Source organism: Haliaeetus albicilla, chromosome 26, assembly GCF_947461875.1.
Source record: "Haliaeetus albicilla chromosome 26, bHalAlb1.1, whole genome shotgun sequence".
NCBI lineage: Eukaryota > Metazoa > Chordata > Aves > Accipitriformes > Accipitridae > Haliaeetus > Haliaeetus albicilla.
The window spans coordinates 19,728,004-19,751,705 of record NC_091508.1 but is presented as its reverse complement, the minus strand read 5'-3'; the positions used below and the strand labels follow the sequence as shown (position 1 = coordinate 19,751,705).

The following is a 23,702-nucleotide window of genomic DNA, read 5'->3' as shown; positions in this document are numbered from 1 at the left end:
TACCATCAACAGCTTACATCTGTATCTATAGCTATATATTTGCCTTACATATCTAACCCTCCTCTTATACACCTATACACATACATACAGAATGCAAACACTAATGATGGGATCTCACCTTTGCTTTCTCCTGGTAAGTATGTGATAATAAAGAATTGTCACATTAAGACATTAAATCCCTTTTTACCCTGAAGCTTTCTAACTGATTTGCTGTACTCAGAAAATGCAGCCAGTTCTGGACTTGAGACTGACCCATTACAAATAAAAAGGCTTGCTGGTGGGCAAGAGGACAGCGTGTGTTCTTTTTTCCTGCTTCATCAGCTTGTGTCCAACCCAAATGATACTGACCTTTTCCCATTAAATTCTGATAATTTATTCAGCCTTCAGGTTGTAGGCAACCATAAACACAGCCCTGCCCCAGGAGCTCGCTATTAAAAGGATCATTCTCTAAGTTTAGAAATGGGGAAAATGGCTAAAGGAGAGTTTCTCTTATGAGTACAGGTATCCTGTACCAGGTGAGCCAACTCGGACAAGCTGAGCTTTATTTATTTACTAATTTAGTTGCTGTGATTTTTCAAACTACCCCAGCCAGGTTAACCCATGTGTAATTTGAGAGAGGCTACACCTTAGATGAATTTGGCTCCTTTTGTACATTCTTAAGGGGGTGATTTGAGCTGCAGTAACAATTCAGCAATCAGGGTTCAAGCAGCTGTTAGCAACTTTCTGAGCACACACCAATAGCCTGGAGGTAAAAGCAATACAGAGTAGCAATTTCTAAATGTCCCATCTAATTGAGCAGGAATAATGAAAACAAAGAATAAAAAAACCCCAAGCCCTCCAGCATGTAAACAAATAGTTCAGATGCACCGATTCCTCATAGCATCAACGTATTTGCCATCGGAATAGCTCGGTGCTAATCTTGTCTTATGCAAACACTTCTGAACCCTTCCCTTGGCATGGGATATAATTTCAGTGCTTCTCAGCCTTTTTCACCTGGAATGCTAAAACAACTGCGCTTGCCATGACCCATTCATTCCTCAGCATCTTCTGTTGATTCGAGAGCTTCAAATTCAGCTCCCACCATCTTTACCAACATGAGGTAAAGACGAGCTTGTGGTTGGACAACATGGGTTGGTTGGAGGGGATGGGGGGAAGGCAAATCCTTCTGGATAGAGGGTTGGTGGGAAAGCCCTAAGTGTGGAGGGAGTGTTTGAAACTGGGGCCATTTCTCTCATTTCTCATTTAACTTTGCCTCAATCCCAGCTGGGGATCTGTGACCCCACTATCATCTCATATACCCACTTAGGAAAGCAGGAACGAGGGACTGGCAGAAGTTTGTGGGTCACCAGGCGCCTTCATAAGTGTAAGAGTCATTGGGGGCTAAATGCTTGAAAACTAAACTGTGTATCTGTACTCCTCTACTGCTTAGAAAACCTTTTCTGACTTCTAGTTTGTATTACCTTGTGGCCAATTTATTAGTATCAATTCATGTGCCAATGCAGACCTTTTTGTTTTGCCTCTTTCCCTGGTATTTAGCCCTCTTTCCTCATTCTGTTCCTCTGACCCACCCTCATGGAAAATTACGTGCTTTGAAGCTCCTCACTTCTTAAATGAGCCACATATGTTTAGTTGTCTCTTGCAATGCATGTTGTTTTGCACATCCTCATAATCCCTTTTTTTTTTTTTAATCCATTCCAGGCCAAATTCCCACCTTGACCATGAGTGATGAGAGTGTTGCACACTTAGACCAGGTAGGAGAGAGTCTTACTAACACCTCACGTTGGCATGAGCATCTCCCAGACTCACAAGCAGCACGGAGACATGGGCATGAGCGCTTGGATGCGTACATGTGGGAGAAGCCTGGAAAGATGGGCTGCGTGGGAACATGGCTGGATGTTCCCAGACGCGATTCATGGACAGCACATGTGCAAATCGCGGTGAAGGCAGACACAGTTCATCTAGCGTATCCCAGATGGGATGCAGGGATTGGTGGGAACACACAACTAGGGGGAAGAGCACGTCTCAGGAAGCCCATCTCCAGGGCGCCCCTTGGAGTAATGAGATCCTCAGTGGCGAACCACATTTTACAGGGGGAAAAGGGATTTGTCCTCAGTTAAAATACCCCCTTTCCACAGAGTTTGCAGGGAAAACACACTGGCACATTGCCTTCTGAAGGCACTGCATTTCCCTGCTGCTGGGTGGCACATAAAATGCCACAGCTGCAGCACCAGCTTCTGACTGGTTGTACAGCAAAAGTCTGGCGGCCTCGAACCCGTCTGGGGCTGGATACTGGGTGCATGTACACACATGCCCGCTCCCTCCCTGGCCATGGAGTGGAAAATACCAGCATTCCAGGAGTTACCAGGCTTATCTGATTTGGGAGGAGGTCCACAGCTTGGCTATTTATATCCAGTTATTTGGGGACTTTACAGCTGCATTTGGACTACAGAGTCCCTGTGGGAAAGAGAAAGAATTAAATTAAATTACTGCAAAAATCTTGAGTGCAGCAAGGACAGCAAACATTTCTGCGGGGTGTTTGTGCCTGGAGTGGCATTAGTGAAACTTTTGCTTGGGTGCTGCTGCCTGTCAGCGTTGTCGCTGGATGGCTTCCCAGTTCCTATCTGTGCAAGCCACCACATCTGAGAGCCCAGCCATATGCTCAGTGCTCTGTGTGAAGTAGGAAGCCTTATACGTAACTTTTAACACCACTCCTAGGGGGCTCTGTTTCCATAGGCACTATGTAATTAAAAGCACTTGGCCATTTTTTACCCTTGGCCATCTCATCAGCCAGAGAATGCTCCTAAAAACCTGATCAGAAAGCAAAAGTTTTAAAGTGACAGAATATAGTACTCTGAACATGCACGAGTGACATTCTTTAAAACAACTTTTCAATGTTTCCCCTTTTAGATCCTGACCTAATGGCAGAGGCCTGAGAGGACATCAGAACATCCACAGCACAGGTAAAGGGCTACCTGGGCAGAGCCCATCCTGGCTGAGAGCCTCGCAGAGCTCCTCTTGCCTTGCTCAAACCAGATGTGTCAAGCCGGTGAGAGTTTTGCACAAGTTAAGGAGAAAGTTTCATTGTCCAAAGCCCTGCTCTGATCTTTAACTTGGAGAACAAGATGTTAGGAAAGTGCCGGTACTTTGTGTGGAGAGGCAGCCCTGCAGTATTGAAAGACAGCTGGTATCAAGCCCAGATTTCAACCAATCCGTAACAAAAACACTAAGTTGCAGTTTTAGTAAAATCTAGATGCCCAGAAGCATCATTTATTGCAAATCAGTTAACCAAAAAAAATACATCATTTTTGCAAACTACAACTTTGCATGTAGATAACTTTATTACAGAAGATATCTTTTCTTAAACTACACTCTAGTTTATAAAACATAGGAAGATTCAACACCACGTGATGTTTTTATCACTCATATTAGGCATGTCACAATAACAATGGTCTGAAATGTTAACTAAGATGAGTGCTCAGCAAGGCGCTCTGCCTTGAGAAATATCTGGTTTATTTGGTGTTCTAATAAAAAGGAACGAGGAAAAGGAACCCTTTTCTTAGGTTTTCTTGATTAACTGCTCTCTATTTGCCTGTCCCATACGCATATCTAGTCTTAGGGTGTCTGCTTGCCTTTGCACCCGAGTGAGTGATATTCCAACACCTCTATAAGGTGATATATTTATGATATATTTAAGACTTGCTCATTTAGATTTTTGAAACAAAATCCACCTTTTCTTAAAAAAAACATATTTACAAACATTAAATCTGCCACAGGCTTATACTATATTTTACATGATACACAGAAAGAGTGCACATCAATATAAAAAAAGATGCATCACTCCAGACTAACAAGAACAAAATGTTAACGTTTCACAGCACAGACTCGGCTGTGCTGTCCTTCGCCCTCCTGTTTAGCCAGTCCAGCATCCCACCAAAACCGGCAGCGCTTTCCACTGAGCACCCAGCAATCGCGCTGCCAGAGGAGCTGGATACGGGCGAGCACTTAGTGGTGGCAGTGTTATAATGCTTTGTAATCTCACTCAAGGTTGTCTGCATTAATAGACACGCCCTCTTTAAAATAGGCAGGCCATCCTTAAAATAAGGATGTGGTTTACAAGTTTATATTGGCATTTATTTCTTAAACAGTTACTCAAATGCAAACACGAAAACAAAAAACAGTAAAGATATTCAAAGTAAAATTAAGTCTCCTTTGTGTATACACTCCACAGTTATGGGTTTGGCATATACTCCGAAGTTATGGGCTTGCTCTCTTAAAAGTTTGGCAAATGCACTTCTTTTTGGTGGGGGACAGTATTCATGTTTTGTAGGGTTTTTTTTTATCTTAGAACCTGTTCTTACAGGTCTATAATCCTGATTATTTTTTTTTAGATCATAAAAATCATTTAAATATATATTTTTTATATATATAAAAACAAGAGAGAACAAAAATTTCTATTATCAAGGCAAATGTACAACTATATAATACTGAAATTTAAACAAAGATTCATGACTGGTACCATAAAATGTCTTCTCAGATATAATAGCAAAGGAAACATTTTAAAGTACATTTCGAAAATCCGTCCATGCTTAATTTTTTTTCCCCCTAAGGAGTGGTATTTTTAGTCAATTTTTCCTTCCCCTTTTCTTTCTCACCTCTCTTTCTGAGTTGAAAGAGAAAAAAATAAATTAATGGCATTTCAGAATCACAAATCGCTGCCTATAGCTTTACATAAACATTTCCTCTCAAATCAAACACAATGAACCCCCCCCAAACAAAAGAGAATGTCCTATAAAAACCTAATTTTTTGATTTCTTGAAACACAACTGGTGTCCCACATTGAGTTCTTAACAATAGAACATATAAATAAAAAGGCAGTGTTTTCATGTAAAATAAAAAGTACATAAATAAATACTAAAAAAAAAAAAGGAATTAATTTGTCTTTTTCTTTTTTTATAAAAACGTATTTAAAAAGGATCCTTTAATAAAAGCATCCAATGTCCTTTTAAAAAAGATCTCCCTCAAGCTTCTAACTCCCACTGAGCGCCAGCGTCTCTGAAACACTGTCTTTTACTTGAAGGCTTCAGGGATGTGTCCCATCTGTGACTGCATACTCGTGGGAGGGCTGGAGATGCCCTCGGACCAGTCGGACACGTTGGAGTGAGGAGATGAGCTGGACCACTGGTCCGGCGACTCCGGAGATGGTGTTAGGAAAGGGTGGTCGGGCACCTGGAGCTGGTGGCTGGGGGTGTTGTCCAAGGGGGAGGAATAACTGTGCTGGGAAGGTGGAGTTAGAAACTGCGTGGTGGTCATGGGCTGGGCGAGGGAGGATGGCAGAGACGTGGGCAGCATCTGGGAATCTTGAGGCAGGATTGTGTGGACTGCCATGGTACTGCTGCTCACCGGCTGCATGTCGGGCTGGCTCAGCTCGGTACCAAGGAAATTTTGGCCCATGTGGCCACTCGTGTTGGAGCTGGGGTTGTGATGCTGTTGCGGCTGCTGCTGCTGCGGCTGCTGCTGAGGTTGCTGCGGCTGCTGCTGCGGCGGCATGTTTTGCTGCTGGAGCTGTTGCTGCTGCATCTGCTGTAGCTGCTGGCTCTGCATCAGGTGAGGCTGGGAAGCCAGCCGGGTGTTGGGCATGGCCTGGTAGCTCATCATCTGCGACAAGCTTGTGGTGGGCAAGCCGTTGTGCAGGGAGGTCATCATGCCGTGTTGAAGGTTCTGCGTCTGCTGATGTGCCCCTGGTTGCATGTTGCCTCTCATCGGGTTGTACTGATTCTGGACCATGCCGTTCTGCAGCCTGGTGAGCCAGTCACACTGCCCGTTCAGACCAGCCGCTCCGCCGACAGAGAAATTCATCGGGGCGTTGCTCATCACTGTGCTGGGGCTGGAGACGGGGAGATGAGAGAGACGCGGCGGCACCGAATCGAAGGCCATCCTGCTGGAGTTTCCCATGGCCATATCCTGCTTCCCCGCCATGTTGAGGTGATTGATGCTCATGTGGGCATCAGGCATGCCTGGCAGATGATTCAGAGGCATGGAAGGGGACTGCTGAAATGGAGAGGTCATCAGTGGAGGAGAGGCGACATCTGACAGGTACCCATGGGGCGACTCCAGGGAGTCCACTGGAGACAACACGCTGGAGTTGTCAAGCAGACATCCTTTTCCATCTTGTGATTTTTTCCTCCGGGCTTTGAGGTCTTTGGCATCCTTGCCGTTGCAGCTCAGGCCCTTGGTACTCGGCTTTCTGGCCTTCTTGCCCTGGACGGCAGGTTTCAGGTTGCCGATGTAGCTGTTGGGAGAGCAGAGTGGTGGGGACAGCGTGGGTGCTCCCAGCGGGCCGTTGTGCAGCGGTGGGCTCCGCACCAGGTTGTACTCGTCCAGCAGCCTCACGATGTCGTGGTGCATGCGCTCCTGGGCAATGTCCCGTGGCAGCCGGTCCATGTGGTCCGTGATGTCGCGGTTGGCAAAATGGTCCAGCAGGACCTTGGCGGTTTCGTAGCTCCCTTCTCTGGCTGCGAGGAACAGTGGGGTCTCCTCCTGGAAACCCAGCAAAGATGGTTAGGTTTAAGTTCACAGATTCTCCTGGCTAACGCTATCCTGAGCTCCATGCCCAACACCATGCAGATGGGTGGCAGAGACGGTAATCATCTCTCCTCTGGTGTGGTTTTCCTGCTGCTTCTTCCCACCCTGCTAAGCCATATCCTTATACTGATACCAAACCAGGAACCCTGTGAGTGACCCAGAACATGTGAGGAGATGGCCACACGAACACTGTATCATACTTCTCACCAAGCACAGCACAGCCCCTCAACATCACCCATAGGATCAAATCCCACAATGCTTCTTTGAGCTAAATCCAACAGCTTCATTCAGAGCAGAACAGTCAAATCAGAGTCTCAGTACCAGACAGTGTTGTATTTTAGGCAAAAATTACCCTTTAACAGACTCCCCAAACGGTTCTTTCCTTGTCTACGTAAGTCCGGGAGACCCCTACCTTATTGTTCTGCATATCCTTATTGGCACCATTCTTCAGGAGGACTACGGCAGCTTCAACATTATTCACGGCAGCCGCCCAGTGCAGTGCCGACTTGCCTACGGAGGAAGACCACGAAATACAACATGCATTAGTGAGTGGTAAGAGTAACAGCAAGCAGCCCTTTCCTTCCACGTCTGAGGGAGCCTGTGTTTTAGTTGCCTGCAGTACCTAGATCATCCACGGCATTGACGTCTGCATGGCAGTTGATGAGATCGTCCAGCATGCCCTCCACAGCCAAGCGAGCAGCCAAGATCAGAGGAGTGGTCCCGTCATGCATTCGGGCGTCGAGATCGGTTGCCCTGTTCCTAATCAGGATCTGCCACAGCACAGGCCAAAAAGCAGGAAACACAAACGTTAGGAGGGACAGACAGCAGACACTCCGGGTACCCAGGTCTCAGGATCTGCAAGCCCCTTTCCAGAGGCTGGTCCCTCCAGTCCCCACTCCCAGTCTGGGGCTGCACATCCAAGGGCAGCTACGGGGTTGCGGTTTTGCTGTGCCCTGCCCTAAGATAATAGGGGCTTCAGTTTTCAAGACTTTCACCCCACACTTTCTCAGGGCAAGCTGGAGACCCTGCAATAACCTCACTTGTGTGACTGACTCAACATGTAGCACCAGGACTTTCCCCAGAAAACCCCAAGACTGGTGGCAAAAGGATCAATTACCTGGAAGACTCCTTGGGCATCGGCAGAGACGGCGGCGTGGAGGGGCGTCCTGCCCATGTTATCTTGGATGTTTGCATCGGCACTAGCTTCCAGCAGGCGCTTGGCAGCGTCCGAGCGGGAGTACCTGGCAGCCAGGTGAAGCGCCGTCTCGCCAGTGCGGTCAGTCTGGTTGTGTAAGCTGGCGCCTTGGTAAATGAAATCTGAGATGACGGCGGGAGCATCATCTTCCTCTTCGCTATTGCCAGTCTCCAGCCCTCCTCCACTGCACGAGGCGATCATGAGAGGGGTGAAGCCATCTGAAAAGCACAGGGGAACTTGGTGAAAAAAGGCTTTTTACCCTTCTGTAATGCAGGCGGCTCAGCAAGATGCTCTGTCTGCGATAGATGCTTATTCTCATGGGTGCATCAAGACCAAGTTCCTGACTGGTTCTAAACATCAAACACGAATATCCTTCCTCTGATATGGATCTGAAATTCCTTAGTGGTATCTCACCGCTCACTGATTTTCCTATTTCATCTGCTACCTTGCACCCTAACATGTAAGGCGCAATTTATAAGGAAGGTTGCTCAAAGCAAACTTGAGTACGGTACAGCACAGCCTTAAGTATATTTATTATTTCGGAGGACAATTTCACAGATGTGGGGAAGACCAAATGTTTGTAATAACTTAAAAGCCTATTAACTACTAATATAGTTAAAGACCTGAAAATAAGATTGTGAAATGTGCAGTTCGGTGGGAGGAGAGGAATCTAGGAGTGGCAGAGAGATAAACTGGATGATTTAATAGGTACTTCTGTATTCTCTAACTTCTGTCTCAGTGATTAAACAAAAGAGATCTCATGGAAAGCAAAACGTGACAGGGTCTATCTCTAAATCACGCACAACAACAACCACGCGATGCAGAATGCGAGTCCGTTCTAGAAATGGAGACAGGTAGGGCTGTCTGGGACTGCTCATCTGCAAGGGGTAAGGGAGGATTTTAGATTAGCTGACAAGCAGCACAGAAGTGAAAGGAGTCCACCTTACCGGGACCTCTGACGTTGACATCCATACAGTCTGCATCGATTTCTCCCTGCGGTGGGGTAGGTGCCATGGAGGATATGCGCAGGTCAGCGGCATCCAGGTGCTGCTGGGTCCACTGCCTGTGATCCGTCTGATCGTCCGTGTCGGGCAGCATCGCCTGCTCCTCGAACTGAGGAACGACAGCGAGAAATGAGCCCCGAGCAAAGCGCACGAGTCCGGGCGGGAGGAGGGGGCTGAGCTCTAACGTGGGAAGCTCTGCAAGTCTCAAAGGTGAGTTTGTCACACGCGGGTTTGCAAAGGAGCCTGCAGCAGCGATGCGTAGGGCAGGCTGGGCCCCCCAGGGTCCCTCTGCTCTGCTGCTTTCCGCAGCGCTCTGCTCCTTCCGTGACAAAACCCAACGAGTGATTACTTGCAGCACAGAAAGGGAATGTGGCAGTGAGCTTACCCTGAACTTCTTGGTGTCCAAAGTCTCCTCATCACCCCACTCATTTTGGTTGTCATCCATCAGTGTGCCATCTGAAGCATTTTTGAGGGGTCTTTAAAAATAAAACCGTACAAAAAATTAGCTCCTCCGCAGGAACTAGTCTGTGGTGGACTCTGCTTATCTACATGCACAAACTGAAAGAAGAATCAAGAAGGCAATTTCCAGGAGGTTCCCCTCAGGTTGCCCTTCATTTTTTGCCAAGTGCAAACAGACCACGAAGCGTTCAAAAACCTCCTCCAGATGGGAACACTGCTTTCCCTGTGCAGAACTTTAAGAAACCTGATTTTTCTCCTCCCCGTTATGCCAATGTGATGCACTAGAGAACAAAACTCTGATGGTTTCTTTCAGAAGAACCCCAAGCAGCCCCACTGCACTGTGTTTAATGGGTTAGTAAGCAAATTACTCACTTCAGTCCAACAGAATCCTCCCCAAGTGGTTCTCGTCGCTTCTTCTTGCTCGACTCTGTCACTTTGAAGCCCTCTGGGAACCAAAGCTGCCCATGCTCCCTGCGCCGCTTACGAGACACCAGTACTCCCACTCCAAAGCAAGCAAGCAAGACCAGCACAGCCACCACCACGTACATAGGATACAGCTGGGAGTTCTTCGTGGGCTCAGCTGTTTCACCTACAAAACAGTGGGGCACAAAGAGATGCTGAGACATTAAGCTGCATAGCAAACCAGTGACAGAGTGGAAATGAAGGAAAATTAGTTAATAGAGGTACCTAAGTCTGATCTCAATCAGCCCCCCCAAAATAAGGTCATTTTATACGCTATTAATCAGAATTGCAAACTATCGGCAAATTCTCGGCTGCACAAGCCAGCCTGCATCAGGAGACAGCTTCACTTTTTTCTCCTTTAAGGAAAAGGATTAGCAAACTTCAAATCATTGCGCTTGCATTGAGCTGTTAAGACAAAAGGATTTAGGGGGGATTTTCAAGATACAAACTTCAACTCCTTGCATGTCACTCATTGATTGGAGCTGGTTGGGTTTTCTTTTCTTTTCTTTTTTTTTTTTTTTTAATAACTTTTATAGTGATAATGATTTTGAAATAAGTCTGGAATAAGCAAAAATAATAAACTGTTTTTGCAATTTTTTTAAGAACAGACTTAAAGCAAAAAAAAAACCAAAACCCAAAATGATGCAAGGTTATTAAAACCAGACTGTGTTCAAATGCAGCCAGCTGACAGACAACTAAACATGGATAAGGCTGGAAAGTTTTGGCTGTCTCTCCTCCCCAGCCAACCAGCCATACTTACTTTTAACGGCTTCTATTTTATAGGGTATGTTCAGGTTGCCAAGGGAGGCCAAGGCACCCAGGAACGCCGCCACATCGGTTGCACTCTGGAAGCACTGGGAAGATGACTGGATGCACTGGCGGTTATCAATTTCCAAGTAGACGATGGATCTGTGCGAGAGAAGAGTCAATGAGAAACACGGAGCAATGACCACACTGAGAAGACAGATGAGCCCTGTCTCCCTTCCCTCCTTAACCCCCCATCAGTGGGAACTGGAAGGTGGGAACCCATCTCCTTGCTTCCCTGCAGCCCAAGCCCTGCAGCTCGCACTCATGGTCTATTGGATTTGCCTCAATGAATACTGTGAAATCTAACTCCTTATCTACAGGAATGGAAGGGAGTCTCTGCTTCACAATGTTTTAGAATTACCCAGATACTACAGTATCTTAAATAATGCTGTTTGGGAGCCTTCAGATCTTTTCAGATCTGTTTCGGTGCTCTAACTCCTTTGCTTTCAGTGGCTTTTGATTGAGCCCACAGAGAGGGAGAAGGTTAGATCTATATGTTTACACCAAAGATCTCCAAACACAGTTTGCAGTAATTGAGTTTTACAACAAAGCTCTAGAAAGCATTTCCCAGGGAGAAACTGTGGCTTAACTTAATGACTTCCTGAAGTCAGACAGTCGGTCAGGCCAACCTCTGCTTCCAGGTCCCACCCAGCCCAGCCCCGGCTCCCAACAATACACAGGACTCCTTCAATCGTGAGAGTCGCTGCAGCATTGTATCAGGGATTGCTGAGCGATCACTTGCTTTTCCCACATGAGAGCAAAATCCGGTTTCTATTCACATAGAAAGCAACGTCTAAATACAATTATCTGGCCTACATCCTTCCCTTTATAGCGTGTTACTATTATCGACACAGAAAACAAATGCTGCTCTGTGAAAAAGGAACCCATTGGTCCCCCTTACCCTCTGATGTCCATCTGATCGAGCTCCCTCTTCTGCCTTCTGCCAGCCCTGGAGTAGAGGCTGCTCTTTACTTTGTTGATGACAGCACTAGACATATCTGACCAGTCCTCCGTTGACCTCTTGATGTAATGCTTTTTCAGCTCCTCCTCATTGCCATAATATGGAAAGATCATATACTCTCCCTTGGGGTTCTTCTTGAAGACCACGTTGGTGTGCAGTACGCGGCTCAGCTCCCGTAGGAAGTTGAAAGAGTTGTTCTTCAGGTTCTCGGGAGTGATCAGGACCACCACCACCAGCGTGCCATCTGCAAGCTTCTCTGGCATGTTGTTTGCACAGTCCAGACCATCCCATTCGCACTCAAAATTATTGCAGCCCTGGTCACAGTGACCATCTGAGAAGTGATCTTTGCAGTACTGATCATACAGAGGGCTGGGCAGAAGAAAAAGAGAGGCAGAAGAATGAATTAGACCAAGTACTGTGCATATTGCCTATCTGCTGAGAAAAGAAGCAGTGGTCCACAAGGACCTCTCTTTTGTATAAATATTCTTCATCCTGATAGACACTAAGCCAGTTTACATAGAAGGCAACTGTTTCATGCAGCGCTGTGAAGCATTCACCTCTGCAGGTGAAAGATAGCAGCTATTAAATTGTAAGTTGCAATTTAGATGTCACAAAAAGGGACAAATTACTGTGACTTAGAGAAGACATGGGAACACAGAATAAGTTACTCAGACCAGAGTTTGTCGAGGAATCTGGGATTAAGTTCCTGCTGTTGCCAAAGACAATGTTTGGTAAATGCCTGGATGTTAACATCATCATGTTTTCTGGCTGCTCTTCTATCTGGGGTGTCCCTACACTGAAACTCACTGTTACTACTGTGAGTTGGAGAATTCACTTCTATGGTGTGATACAGGCAAGGACGGGGAAACCATCTGGAATGAGCCAAACCCAGAGAGCTTCCAAGTGTATATAAACTCAGTAAGATGACAGGGAAATGCAGTTGCTTGAGTTGCAGCCCCATAGGCAGCAGAACAGAATGTAGAGAGTGAACAACAACAGGTCTACACTTGGAGCTTCAGCAGATGCAACCAGAAAATACCCCAAGATGATCAGCACAGAGGTCATGGCTTTAAAACAAGAGGGTCAATGAGCAAGTCACTTACTTGCACTGCCCTTCATATTTCTGGCAGTCAAATCCATCATACAGGCAGCCAGCATTATTGCACTGAGAGTCACACTTGCCATCGTTGAAGTACTTCCAGCACTGCAGAGACTGGGAGCAGTTCTTCCACGGGTCGTTGAAATTGAGGGAGCAGTCGCCCCCATCCCAGCCACAGGCATGGTTATTGCATTTCCCATCGCAGATCTTGTTGCCGGCATACCCCGCGCAAACTGCGATCTCACACTTCTCCTCAATTTTAGGTGGGATGATATCCTGCCCGATCCCACCTTGGAAATCAAAGTCAAGGATGTGGCAGTTGAGGCCGTTGAAGTTGGCAGGGCAGTTGCAGCGGTAGTAGGGGGAGGCATCGCTGAAGAACTCGCAGGTGCCCCCGTTGTAGCAGGGGTTGGATGTGCAGGGGCTGCTGGCCGGGTACTGGCACTCAGGACCCGTGAAGGCCGGCGTGCACATGCACTTGGAGCTCTTGTGGATGGAAATGCAGGTGCCACCGTTCAGGCAGTGCAGGTTCCCACAGGTGCGGGAGTCGTTCTCGCAGGTGGCACCCACGAAGCCCTGGGGAGGTGACAGCAAGGAGGGAATCAGAATCACTGACGCTGTCCTACGAGCAGCCTGACACACGTGTGTGTTCTGGGAAACTCGGCACAAACCCAGTGAATCAGGACATGGCTCTGGTTTGTCCCCTGAAACTAGTGATGGGTAAGAATAATCTAGAACGTAATCCCCGTTAGAGCATCCCCCTCAAAATGAAGGGAGCTCTTCTCCATAGCTGCCTGCTCCACCTTTACGTAGTGCAAATAATGGTCAGCCAGGGAAGAGCCTGTCCTACAGAGCTGTGCATCATAGCTGGAGGGCTCAGCCACCTCTTCCTCCCTGACCCTAAGCCAGTCTCCTTGCAAGTGAGCAGGGTATGTATATACGGATACACCTCGCTCCAGCGAGCAGCCACAGTAAAGCATCTTCCCCTCCATGCTTACCCCTGGCTATCCCAGCCAGGGAAGCCTCAGGGGCTCAACTGGCCCCCTGACTGCCCCTCTGTGCAAGGGGCTGACTTGCAGGGCCCGTGCAACATCCCATGCTCAGAGCTGGAGAGGAGCAGGTACGTACCGGGGGGCATTTGCAGATGAAGCCACGGCCGGTGTTGCTGGCAACCGCGCACGTTCCACCGTTCCTGCAGGGTTTGCCTTTACAGCCATCCACCACGGTGTCGCAGCGACGGCCTGCCGAGGGAGAGGAGCATGTGAGAAGCAGAGGAAGGCGTGCGAGATGCTTGGGGTGGCTGGGGGGGGCTGCAGGACAGGGTGCTGGGAGCGGGAGGGACGCAGCGCTCACCTGCATAGCCAGGTCGACACTCGCATTTGTAGTCATTGACCCGCTGCACGCAGTTCTGGGTGCCGCGGGCGTCGCAGGGGTTGGACAGGCACTCGTTGACGTCTCCCTCGCAGCGCTCCCCTACAAAGCCAGGGGGGCAGATGCAGCTGTAGCCACCTACCCGATCCGTGCACTTGCCATTGTTAAAGCACTTGGGCCCCAGGGTGACAGGATCAAAGAAAGGGCTGCAGTCATCCACATTGATCTCACAGTGCACCCCTAGAGAAATGGGGGAACAACCCACACAGCTCATCAAACAGTATCGGGGTGCCTGGTGGTCGCTTGTGTGAACCTTCCCTGCGAAGGGGCTGAGCCTGACCAATTCAATGGCAGTCTGAGCCGCCGCGCTGGCAGGAGGCACGCAGCACCACGCAGCTCACGTCCAAGGTTGCATGGCCTTGATGGCTAAGCTCGCAGGCAAACACAAACCTCTACCGTTGCATTTGCTTCCACTAGCCCAAGCAGCTAATGAGCAGATACCGAGGATATCTGCACTCAGCCCACTAATGCCCCAGCCTGGGGAATTAATTTACCTTGAGTTCCTCTGGGGCAGGAGCATTTGTAGGTATTGATGAGATCGATGCAGGTTCCTCCATTCTGGCATGGGTGGGACAAACACTCATTGATCTCCTCTGAGCAGTTAACTCCATGATAACCAGCCACACACTGCAAGGAGGGAGTGGGGAACTATCAGAGAGGTTCACTCAATTCCCACATGGCTGCAGGAGCACAGCCAGCACCCCAGCCTTCAACCCTCTAAAGGGGCACTGAGCCAGCCTGAAGCTGGGGCAGCTCCTTGGGCAGCAGAAAGGCAGTAACTGGTGCTTTTCTCCCTGTACATCTCCGTCCCCCGCGGCACTCACCTCGCAGGAGTAGCCTCCCAGGTAGTCTGTGCATGTGGCTCCGTTCTGGCAGGGGTTGGGGGAGCACTCGTCCACCTGCTCCTCGCAGTAGCTGCCGGTGTAGCCGGCCTGGCAGCGGCAGAAATGAGTGTTGCCGGTGTCCACACAGAGCCCCGAATTCCTGCAGAGATGTGCTACGTCGATACCTGCCGGGGAGAGTAGAGTGAGACGCGGGGACCTCGGTGACACCCACGCACTGCAGGGACACGTCCCGGGGATCACAGCCAGGACCGCGGCCTCGGGGGGTGCAATCCTTGAGATCGCTCTGGTTGTGCCAAAGATCCTCACCAAGAGAAGTGAGCATGTCTCTGCTCAGAGCCCAACACGGGGGCAACTGGAGACCCCTCCCCAGCCCTGTGAGGCCGTACACATGGCAGGGACTGACCTTGCTGCTTAGCGGCCACCTCGCAGGAGACACTGGGGACATCGCAGTAGAGCCCTGTCCATCCGCTGTTGCACTCACAGCGGTACAGGTTGTTGGTCTGCCAGCACTTGCCTCCGTTTTTGCAGGGAGAGGAATCGCACCAACGCACCAGGTTCTGGGGGGGAGCAGAGCAAGGGACAGGGGTCAGGACCCAGTAGGGCTTCTGCAGGAATGGAGGCTGCGGTGATCCCCCAAATCCCCACAGCCAGCATGCACGGAGAGGCGCTGGGGTCAGCGGCTGACGGCCCAAGGCTCCTCTACCTGGCAGTTGAGCCCGGTGTATCCCTGCGGACAAGTGCACTTGTACATCCCGTAGCTGTCCTGACACGTGCCCCCGTTCAGGCAGGGCTTGGAGTCGCACTCGTTAATGTCATGCTCGCAGTAGCTGCCCGTGAAGCCAGGCGGACAGACGCAGGTGAAGGTGTTGATGCCATCCACGCAGGTCCCACCATTGAAGCAGGAGCTGGGAACACAGACATCACATCCCAGTGAGTCACCGCTGGTCGTGCTCCATGCCAAAGCCCCCACAAACTGGCCCAGGGCTCCGGGGCAGTGCAAGGACCTCAGGCCCTTGCTCCAGCCCTGACAAAGTCTGCGCCCGCGGCAGGAGCCGCGCAGGGCTGTACCTCTCCGTGCAGTCAGGCGTGTTGTTCTCGCAGTGGATGCCGCTGAAGCCGGAGGGGCAGGTGCAAGTGTAGCTGTTGACGCAGTCGGTGCAGTTGGCACCATTTTTGCAGGGGTTGCTGGCACACTCATTGATGTCTTCCTCGCACTTGGGCCCACGGAAACCAGCCAGGCACTCGCAGAAGAACGTGCCGACGCCGTCGGAGCAGGAGCCACCATTATGGCACGGATCTGGAGAGGAGGGACGTACATGTGAAGATGCAATGGGTCCAGCCCTGGTGCAGCAGCCCTGCCCGGGAGCTGCCCCACAGCACTGTCCTGACACATGTCCCCTGGCCGCGTGGAGGGATGGGACAGAGCCCGTGGACCAGGCAGAGGCTGGGCCAGCCCTGCCGGGGGACTGGGCACAAGGAGGGCACATGGGACACGCTTGCTTACTGCCCACCCATCCCTCTCTCCCCTCAGACTCCTTCCTGCCAGCTCTCATCTGGCCTTGGACTGACGCAACTCAACTGGGACGTGCTTGAGGTGGCCCAAAAGTCTGGGCAGAGCTCGCAGCACGGCCCAAGCCAAAGCAGCGGCCGAGGCTCGCCCATGCACGGGAAGGAAAATCCCAGCCCCAGGAAGGGCAACAAAGCTGACGGCTCGGGGCCAGGCTGAGCGTGGTCCACGGAGCAACCCCTGCTCTTACTGGGCTTGCAGTCGTCGATGTCGGTGTCACAGTTGCGGCCGGTGAAGCCGGTTCTGCAGGCGCAGCGGTAGCTCCCGTTGGTGTTCTGGCACGTGGCCCCATTGCGGCAGGGGCTCTTCACGCATTCGTTGATGTCAATCTCGCAGGTCTGACCTGCGGGACAGAGTGGGACGGGGACCACATGGGCTGGAGGTGCTGACGAAAGCCCCCGGGGACGACGATGATGTCTTGGGCACCGCTCGCACCAGGGTGGGAGCCCTCGCAGCAAACTGCCCTCACCGAGGGTTGCGGGTGATGGCCGCATCCCATCCACCCTCCCGAGCCGTGGGGCAGGTCAGGACCCTCCCCAAGGCCGGGCACTGTGCAGGGCACGCAGGCAGCCACCTGCCCGCTGCTGGTCCCTGACCACCCTCCCTCCTCTCCGTCTTTCGCTCCCTGAGCAGCTGAGAAGTGCGGGGTGTGCTGAACCCCCAGACGGGCCATGCCCCTACCTTGCCAGCCGGATGGGCAACTGCAGGAGAAGCTCTCGTAGTCTTCCGACTCCCGGCACTCGCCACCGTTCTTGCAGGGGCCGCCAGCGCAGGGGGCCAGCACGTCCTCGCAGGTGGCTCCTGCACAGGCACAAGCACCCGCTGACACCCGGTCTGAAACGACGGCTGGCCCAAGACCCTGCTACCCCTGTCCCCTGCCCTGGGGCTGCTGCCAGCCCTGGCACAGGCCCTGGGCTTCCCCACCGCCCCCGGGCAGCCCAGCTGGGGCCGTCTCCTCCATTCCTGGTCCCCCGTGACCCTGGGGCCCCCCCACGAATCCTTTAAGCCCTGGCAATCTGGGTTGCGTTAAAGCGCCGCACACTTCCTTTGGCAGGGAAGCGCCGCTCGGGGTGTCTTTCCTCCCTCGCACTCCCCGCCCCGGTCCCTCTCAGCCGCTTTTCCTGTTTACGTCCAGCCAAGGGACACGTTCCCTCCGAACCCTTATCTTCCCTGTCAGCCAGTATCTCCCGAACTGGCCTTTGCTATTTTCCAGAGCCTTCCCCTCCCCACCTGCCCCGTCCCCGTCCCCCCCAGGGGTTTCTATGGCCACTGCCGAGGGCAGGAAACAGCTCACGGCTTCCTGCAATTGTGCACCGGCTGCGGCTCTGCGCGAGCGGAAGCGGGAGGCCGGCAAACAGGAATTGGCTCAGCAGAATCCCCCAGCCCCTCGGCCCTCTTTTTCCAGCACGAGCATCAGGGCAGAAGAACGGGGCCACCGGCAGCGGCCGACCCCCCCAGGGTGGTGGGCTGCGAGCGGGGCGGCCGCCTGGTGCTGCTGCTTTGGGTGCTGGTTGCGGCCAAGCCACCGCCTCGGTGCCCTCCGGGAGGAGGAAGAGGAGGAGGAGGAGGGAGGAAGCTCTGGCTGGCTGGTTCCCAAAGCTCCTCCAAATTTCCTCCAGCTGTGCCGTGGCACGGGGAGGTGGAGCCACGGCCATGGGCAGCCCCACGGCAGAGCAGCGCGAGGGAAGCCTCTACGCTTGGTGCCGGCTCGTTGTACACGCAGAGGGAACGATTTGCTGTCACACCCGAAGCAGCAGCCGCGCAGAGCCCCGGTGAGGGCCTGGGGGGCACGGGGTGCTCCCCCTCACCTGTGTAGGGCAGGAGGCAGTTGCAGGTGTAGCCGGCGACATCGTCGATGCACGTGCCCTGGTTCAGGCAGGGGTTGGAAGCACATTCGTTGATATTGGTCTGGCAGTTGGGTCCTGCGTTAAGAAAAATAGATAAAAGCGGCTGTGATGGAGGCGTGCTGGTGGGAGCGGGCTGAGGGAAGAGTGGGGATGTGGTGACAATGGCCCACCCATCACCCTGGCAGAGCCTCCTGCTCTCAGCTCCAGCCATGGGTGCCCAAACTCTGCTGAAGGTCCCCAGGCTGGCTGCACTGCCACATCTGGTTGTACTGCCACATGACGGTTGGACTTGATGATCTTAAAGGTCTTTTCCAACCTAAACAATTCTATGATTCTATCTCCCAACCAGACCTGGGGTCTCCGCCATCCCCACAGCAAAGCCTCCAGCCCATCTAGCATCACGGGGAAGCCCACCACAGCTCCCACCCAGGCCCCACCAAGCATGGGGGGGACAGGGCAGTGTCCCTGGCTGCGCCCTTACCGCTGAAGCCCTCCCTGCAGGTGCAGATGTAGCCACTGGTCATGTCCTTGCAGGTGCCACCGTTCATGCAGGGATTGGATTCACACTCGTTATTGTTAATGTCGCAGTTCGTCCCACTCCAGCCTGGGTCGCAGTCACACCTGTAGCTTTGGGGAAAAATTGGGGCATAAAGCACAGGACCTGGTCCGACCTAGCCTGCTGGCTACACCAGCCATCATTTACCCAGCGAACCCCGGCTCTTAATTGTGCCCCTGCAGGGAAACATCCCCTGGCACTAGCACAGAGCATGGATGAGCACCGGCACAGGGGATGGCTGTTTGCCCTGCCTCTAACCCCGACTTTGCTGGGTGGCCCTTTGGTCCCAGCAGCCCCCCAGCAGCCCCCACACCCTCAGCCTACCCGTTCAACCCATCGTGGCATTTCCCATGGATGCAGGGGTTGCTGTTGCACTCGTTCACTTCGGACAGGCACTTGGGGTCGTGGAAGCCCTCGGGGCAGAGGCAGGTGAAGCCGTTGATGCCATCCTTGCACGTGCCCCCGTTGTGGCAAGGGTTGCTGGAGCACTCGTCGATGTTGATGTTGCACATGTGCCCTGGGAAAGCGGGAGGTGAGGAACTGTGACCCCCACGGGATGCACGGCACGGCACGGTGGGTGCATGCCACCTCCCGGGGAGCACCCACCGGGCAGGTCCCCCTCCAGCCACCTGGGGAACGGCTGCCGGAGGCTCAAATCTCCAGCCACACGTGTGCCGCCTGCGTAGGAGCGGGCTGCTCTCCGGGTAGGGTGACTTCACACCCTGCATCGCCCACCTGGCTTAATTAAACATGACTGGGAAGAGGCTGTGCCCTGGGCTCGTTTGGTCCAGGAGGGAATAACGAAGGGAGCCGGTTTCAGCCTGTAACCCTACCTGCCGCGGCTGACAAAGCCAGGCTTTATTGTGGCTCCCTGCGAGCGGGAGGACAAGGGGCCGCGCGAGCGGGGAGAGGTGGGGGCTGCTCCCATCAAAGCCCTCCGCCATTTCCAGCAGCGATCAAACAAACCAGTCGGACAAGGCGGCAACCCGATACCCATGGGAGTGGGCGCAGCAGGAGTCGAATTCGCGGCACCAGACACCCCTTTGATTTCGGCCTGAGCCAGGGTCACCCTCCTGAACAAGCAGGAGCACTGGAGGGTGCAAAACCTCCGGCGAGCGGGATGGCAGCATCTCCCCTCCTCGCCGCACCCTCGCCCGGGGCTGCGCGGGGCACCACCAGCTGCAGGCATCCCTGCACTGCCGCGGGCACAGGGGGCATCCCAGGGCTCCCCAGCGCCAGGCTGGATCCAGACCAGGTCCCCAGGGTGCCAGGGTGGCCACCGTGCCCTGCTCTCACCTGTGTACCCCGTCTCGCAGGTGCACTCGTAGCCGTTGATCTTGTCGATGCACTTGCCGTAGTCGCAGGGGTTGCTGGCACAGTCGTCCAGGTTGATCTCGCAGTTGGGACCTGGGGAGGAGAGTGGTGCCATTAAGGGGGTCCCCAGCCCCGCTGACAAGGCAAAACGAAGCCCGCCGGCACCGACTGCTGCCTCCGCTCCACAATAAAGTGCCTCCACCACCAGCGGCTCCCCGGCTCCCAGCTGGGGTGCGGTTCCTGCCGAAAGCCGGGCACCAAACCGGGAGAACTCGCCCTCACCAAAGACACCCCGGGCTGGCCCCGGCACCGGGCTGGCTGACGGCGGTGGCCCAGGGCCAACCCGCCTGGGGATGGGGTGCTGCACCGGCACGGCCGACCTGCGTGGAGCCCCCGGGGGGTTCCTCCCGCTCACCCGTGGTCCCTTTGAGGCAGAGGCAGTTGTAGGCGTTGTTCCTGTCCTGGCAGGTCCCTCCATTTTTGCAGGGCTGGCTCTGGCACTCATTGATGTTGATGTCGCAGCGGTGGCCCGTGTAGCCGGGCTGGCAGAGGCAGGTGAAGGCGGCGATGCTGTCCTTGCAGGTCCCGTAGTGGCACGGGTCGGGGTCGCACTCATCGATGTCGATCTCACAGTGAGCACCCGAGAAACCTGCCACCAGCGGCGGGGGACACACAGGGTCAGCATGGGGGACATGGGGTGAGGATGGAGGATGCGGGGTCAGGACAAGGGACGCTCCTTCCCACCCCGGCCAGGTGTGAGGCAGTACACCGGGGTGGCTTGACCTGCCCACCTACCCCACCACGAGCCTTGGGACCCCCGGGAACGGGGTGCAGGCAAGGAAGCACCCTGGCACGCCGGCGGCAGGGCTGGTCAGACCCCGGCTTGCGGGCTTTGTCCCGGGGCGCACAATGACCTGCATTAAGCCGCCTCGGCTCAGGAGCGGGGCCCCGCGCTCGCCCGCGGCTCGTCCCGGAGCGTGCGGGGGGGCCGGCCACAGGCACCCCTGAATAATAACCCCCCCAGCAGATCCTATTCTCCTGGCCAGCTCCCTCCCCGCCGGGTTTGGGGGTGGAGAGCTGAGGACAAAGTACAGCTTTGACTAGACCCCGCCAAGCCCACATAGCAGCTTTTCATCGGGGCTTGGCATTAGCAAGACACTAATTAGAGGCCATTCAGCTGGAAGATTTCTGGCGGGAGCTGCTCCACAAAAGAGCCACTGTTTGCCACCAGGGCTCAAGTCATCATTTTGTGCAACCGCTCCTTGGGTTTCGGTCGGCGAGCCCCCGCAGCCCTGCACCTTGCGTCCCCATAGAGGCAGCTTTATTCCTTCCTTCCTGCCTTCCCCCTCGCTGCCGCCCGCCGCCGAGGCAGGGAGCACGGTGGGACGGCTGCTGCGGGGCCACACCTAATGAGCGCTGGGCTCGTTATGCCCGGCTCCGGGCCCGACGGGCAGCAGGGCTCGACTCACTCCGCCGATGCCTGGGAAAGGGACAGTCCTGCCCCATGGGAGTCACATCGGCAGGGACCGACCCCGCTGCCGGGGGGGGTTCGGAGACCCCCCCCCGAGGCAGGTGCTTGGGGAGGTGGGTATTGTTCATAATTTGACAACGTGGTTTTATGGCGCATCACAGGGAAGAAGGTGGGTTGTTTGTGGCCGGTGGGGTGGGACCCCGGAGCCCCCCGGTACATGGGGACCCCTCACCTTCAGTGCACTCGCAGCTGTAGGTGTTGGGACCGTCCACGCATTTGGCACCGTTCTTGCAGGGGGTGCTGGCGCATTCGTCGATGTCAAACTGGCACAGGTGCCCGTTGAAGCCTGGAACGGAGGGAGAAGTCACGTCCCCGCGCAGCGACTGGACCCACCAGCCTCCCCCCTGCCGCCGGGCAGATCCCACCGGGCCCCCCGCGTCCCGGCCGGGGCGCCAGGTTTCCATGGGGATGGCTGCTGGGGGCCCTGAATGCGGGGCTGCGACCCGCCATTGAGAGCATCTTATTTACATCTCTAGAGGAGCAAAGTCTCTGAACTTCAAAACCTCCTTTCACAGATTAACCGTCTCCCCATTCTCCGCTCCACCCCGTGACTTTGACACCGCATTCAAAGCTGCTGGTGCGGCCCCCCCCAGCCCCCGGCTCTCCTTCCCAAAGAGGGGCCTTTTCAAGTGCAAAGCCGTGGGGTTTAATCCTCCTTCCCCTCTCCCATGGGCCGGACCCGGAGCAGCATTGCCTGCGCGGAGCTCAGCCCCTCACCGCAATGGGGGAACCCCCCACCAAAAGCACCGAGAGGTGCTCAGCCCACTCTCCCCATTTCGGGGGGCTCCAAAATTTAAGGAGCCCATTTTCGGCTCCTTCCCGGCTCAAGCTGGGATGCATCGTGGCTTTGTTTCCACCGCGATGGCAGTGGGACGGATGCCACGTACCAGTGGGGCACTCGCAGTGGAATTCGTTGATCTTGTCGAGGCAGTCGCCGTTGTGCAGGCAGGGGCTGCTGGCACACTCGTCCGTGTTGATCTCGCAGTAAACCCCCTCGTAACCTGCGGAGACACCCGGCACACTGTCAGCGCCACAGCACGGAGCTGGCACAACGAGCAGGATGGGCAGATTATGCCAGGGCATGTTTGGTGTCCCCCCCCGTCTTTATGAATGCAGCTCAGGAGCTGTGCTACAGGTAGTAGGACCTGATACACAGGCTGCTCCGTGGTTGTCTACCCTGGATCTCCCTGCCCTTGGCTTGATCCAAGCCAGCAAGGTCGGCAAGAGGACGAGTCCAGAGCAGGGCTAATGGTGCCCCCCACTGCTGCAGGAGACCGTGCAATCTTTACCAAGCTCTTTCTTTTCAGTGCTGTCCCCAGGCACACAAGCCTCCCATGGCTCCTCACCCAAACTGACACCAAGCTGAAGCTCAGGGGCACCCGGAGCCCTCCCGTCACCCACACCCAGCACCGGGGCAGGGGTCCGCAGGGCTGCCCACCCACCCGGCATGCAGATGCACTGGAACTCCCCAATCTGGTCCAGGCAGGTGGCATCGTTCTGGCAGGGGTTGGAGAGGCACTCGTTGACGTCGATCTCGCAGCGAGGGCCCGAGTAGCCCTGCAGACACTGGCACTGGAAGGACCCCTGGGTGTTGATGCATTTCCCCGCGTGCTCACAAGGGTTGGCTCCTGCAACACACAAGCGCGGCTCACAGGACACGATCCCGGCTGCACGTGAGCTCCTGGCTGCACCGGCGCTTTGCCCAGCTGCTCCTCTGCCACCCGCATGAGCTCAGCCCCAGCGCTCACCCAGTGAGCATTCGTCCACGTCCTGGTTGCAGGCTGGCCCCATGTACCCCGAAGGACACGTGCAGATGGCTTTGCCGTTGACAGGGTTGGTGTCGCAGTTGGAGCCCTCGTTGCAGGGGTTGCTGATGCAGGCGTCATCGAGGTGGCACAGCAAACCTGGGCGGCAAAAGGCAGGTGCACGTCAAGGGCGATGGGCACGTAAGTCATCACGCACCAAGACCTCAGCTAGGAGCCAGGGGACATGCAGGGAGCTGCCACCCTGCACCGCGAGCAGGGGGCAAGATGGGACAAGGA

The 23,702-nt window shown here is 54.0% G+C and overlaps 1 protein-coding gene and 1 long non-coding RNA gene across 3 annotated transcripts in view; one reads left to right on the top strand and one right to left on the bottom strand.

Annotated features, from left to right (window-relative positions):
* The first annotated feature begins 734 nt into the window (after window positions 1–734).
* On the top strand, window positions 735–6,217 carry LOC138682055 (uncharacterized). Its single transcript, XR_011322267.1, has 3 exons — window positions 735–1,751; window positions 2,908–2,960; window positions 5,797–6,217. It is a non-coding gene; the product is annotated as an uncharacterized lncRNA (long non-coding RNA).
* Window positions 3,235–23,702, bottom strand: part of NOTCH1 (notch receptor 1) — a 45,041-nt gene continuing 24,573 nt past the window's right edge. Inside the window, exons 7-34 of one of the 2 annotated variants that reach the window (XM_069771087.1) lie at window positions 23,409–23,564; window positions 23,103–23,288; window positions 22,548–22,661; window positions 21,833–21,946; window positions 20,545–20,778; window positions 20,112–20,222; window positions 19,140–19,332; window positions 18,741–18,886; window positions 18,221–18,334; window positions 17,094–17,213; window positions 16,603–16,755; window positions 15,914–16,142; window positions 15,549–15,750; window positions 15,249–15,402; window positions 14,825–15,009; window positions 14,495–14,627; window positions 13,923–14,180; window positions 13,698–13,810; window positions 12,574–13,145; window positions 11,411–11,839; window positions 10,463–10,611; window positions 9,613–9,829; window positions 9,167–9,257; window positions 8,725–8,890; window positions 7,700–7,995; window positions 7,205–7,352; window positions 6,995–7,092; window positions 3,235–6,537 (exon numbers count right to left, since the gene is read on the bottom strand). In XM_069771087.1, the coding sequence (XP_069627188.1) occupies window positions 5,068–6,537; window positions 6,995–7,092; window positions 7,205–7,352; window positions 7,700–7,995; window positions 8,725–8,890; window positions 9,167–9,257; window positions 9,613–9,829; window positions 10,463–10,611; window positions 11,411–11,839; window positions 12,574–13,145; window positions 13,698–13,810; window positions 13,923–14,180; window positions 14,495–14,627; window positions 14,825–15,009; window positions 15,249–15,402; window positions 15,549–15,750; window positions 15,914–16,142; window positions 16,603–16,755; window positions 17,094–17,213; window positions 18,221–18,334; window positions 18,741–18,886; window positions 19,140–19,332; window positions 20,112–20,222; window positions 20,545–20,778; window positions 21,833–21,946; window positions 22,548–22,661; window positions 23,103–23,288; window positions 23,409–23,564 (6,551 nt within the window). In that variant the 3' untranslated portion in view covers window positions 3,235–5,067. The remainder of the gene's footprint in view (window positions 6,538–6,994; window positions 7,093–7,204; window positions 7,353–7,699; window positions 7,996–8,724; window positions 8,891–9,166; window positions 9,258–9,612; window positions 9,830–10,462; window positions 10,612–11,410; window positions 11,840–12,573; window positions 13,146–13,697; window positions 13,811–13,922; window positions 14,181–14,494; window positions 14,628–14,824; window positions 15,010–15,248; window positions 15,403–15,548; window positions 15,751–15,913; window positions 16,143–16,602; window positions 16,756–17,093; window positions 17,214–18,220; window positions 18,335–18,740; window positions 18,887–19,139; window positions 19,333–20,111; window positions 20,223–20,544; window positions 20,779–21,832; window positions 21,947–22,547; window positions 22,662–23,102; window positions 23,289–23,408; window positions 23,565–23,702) is intronic. The other variant, XM_069771089.1, reaches the window with a different exon arrangement.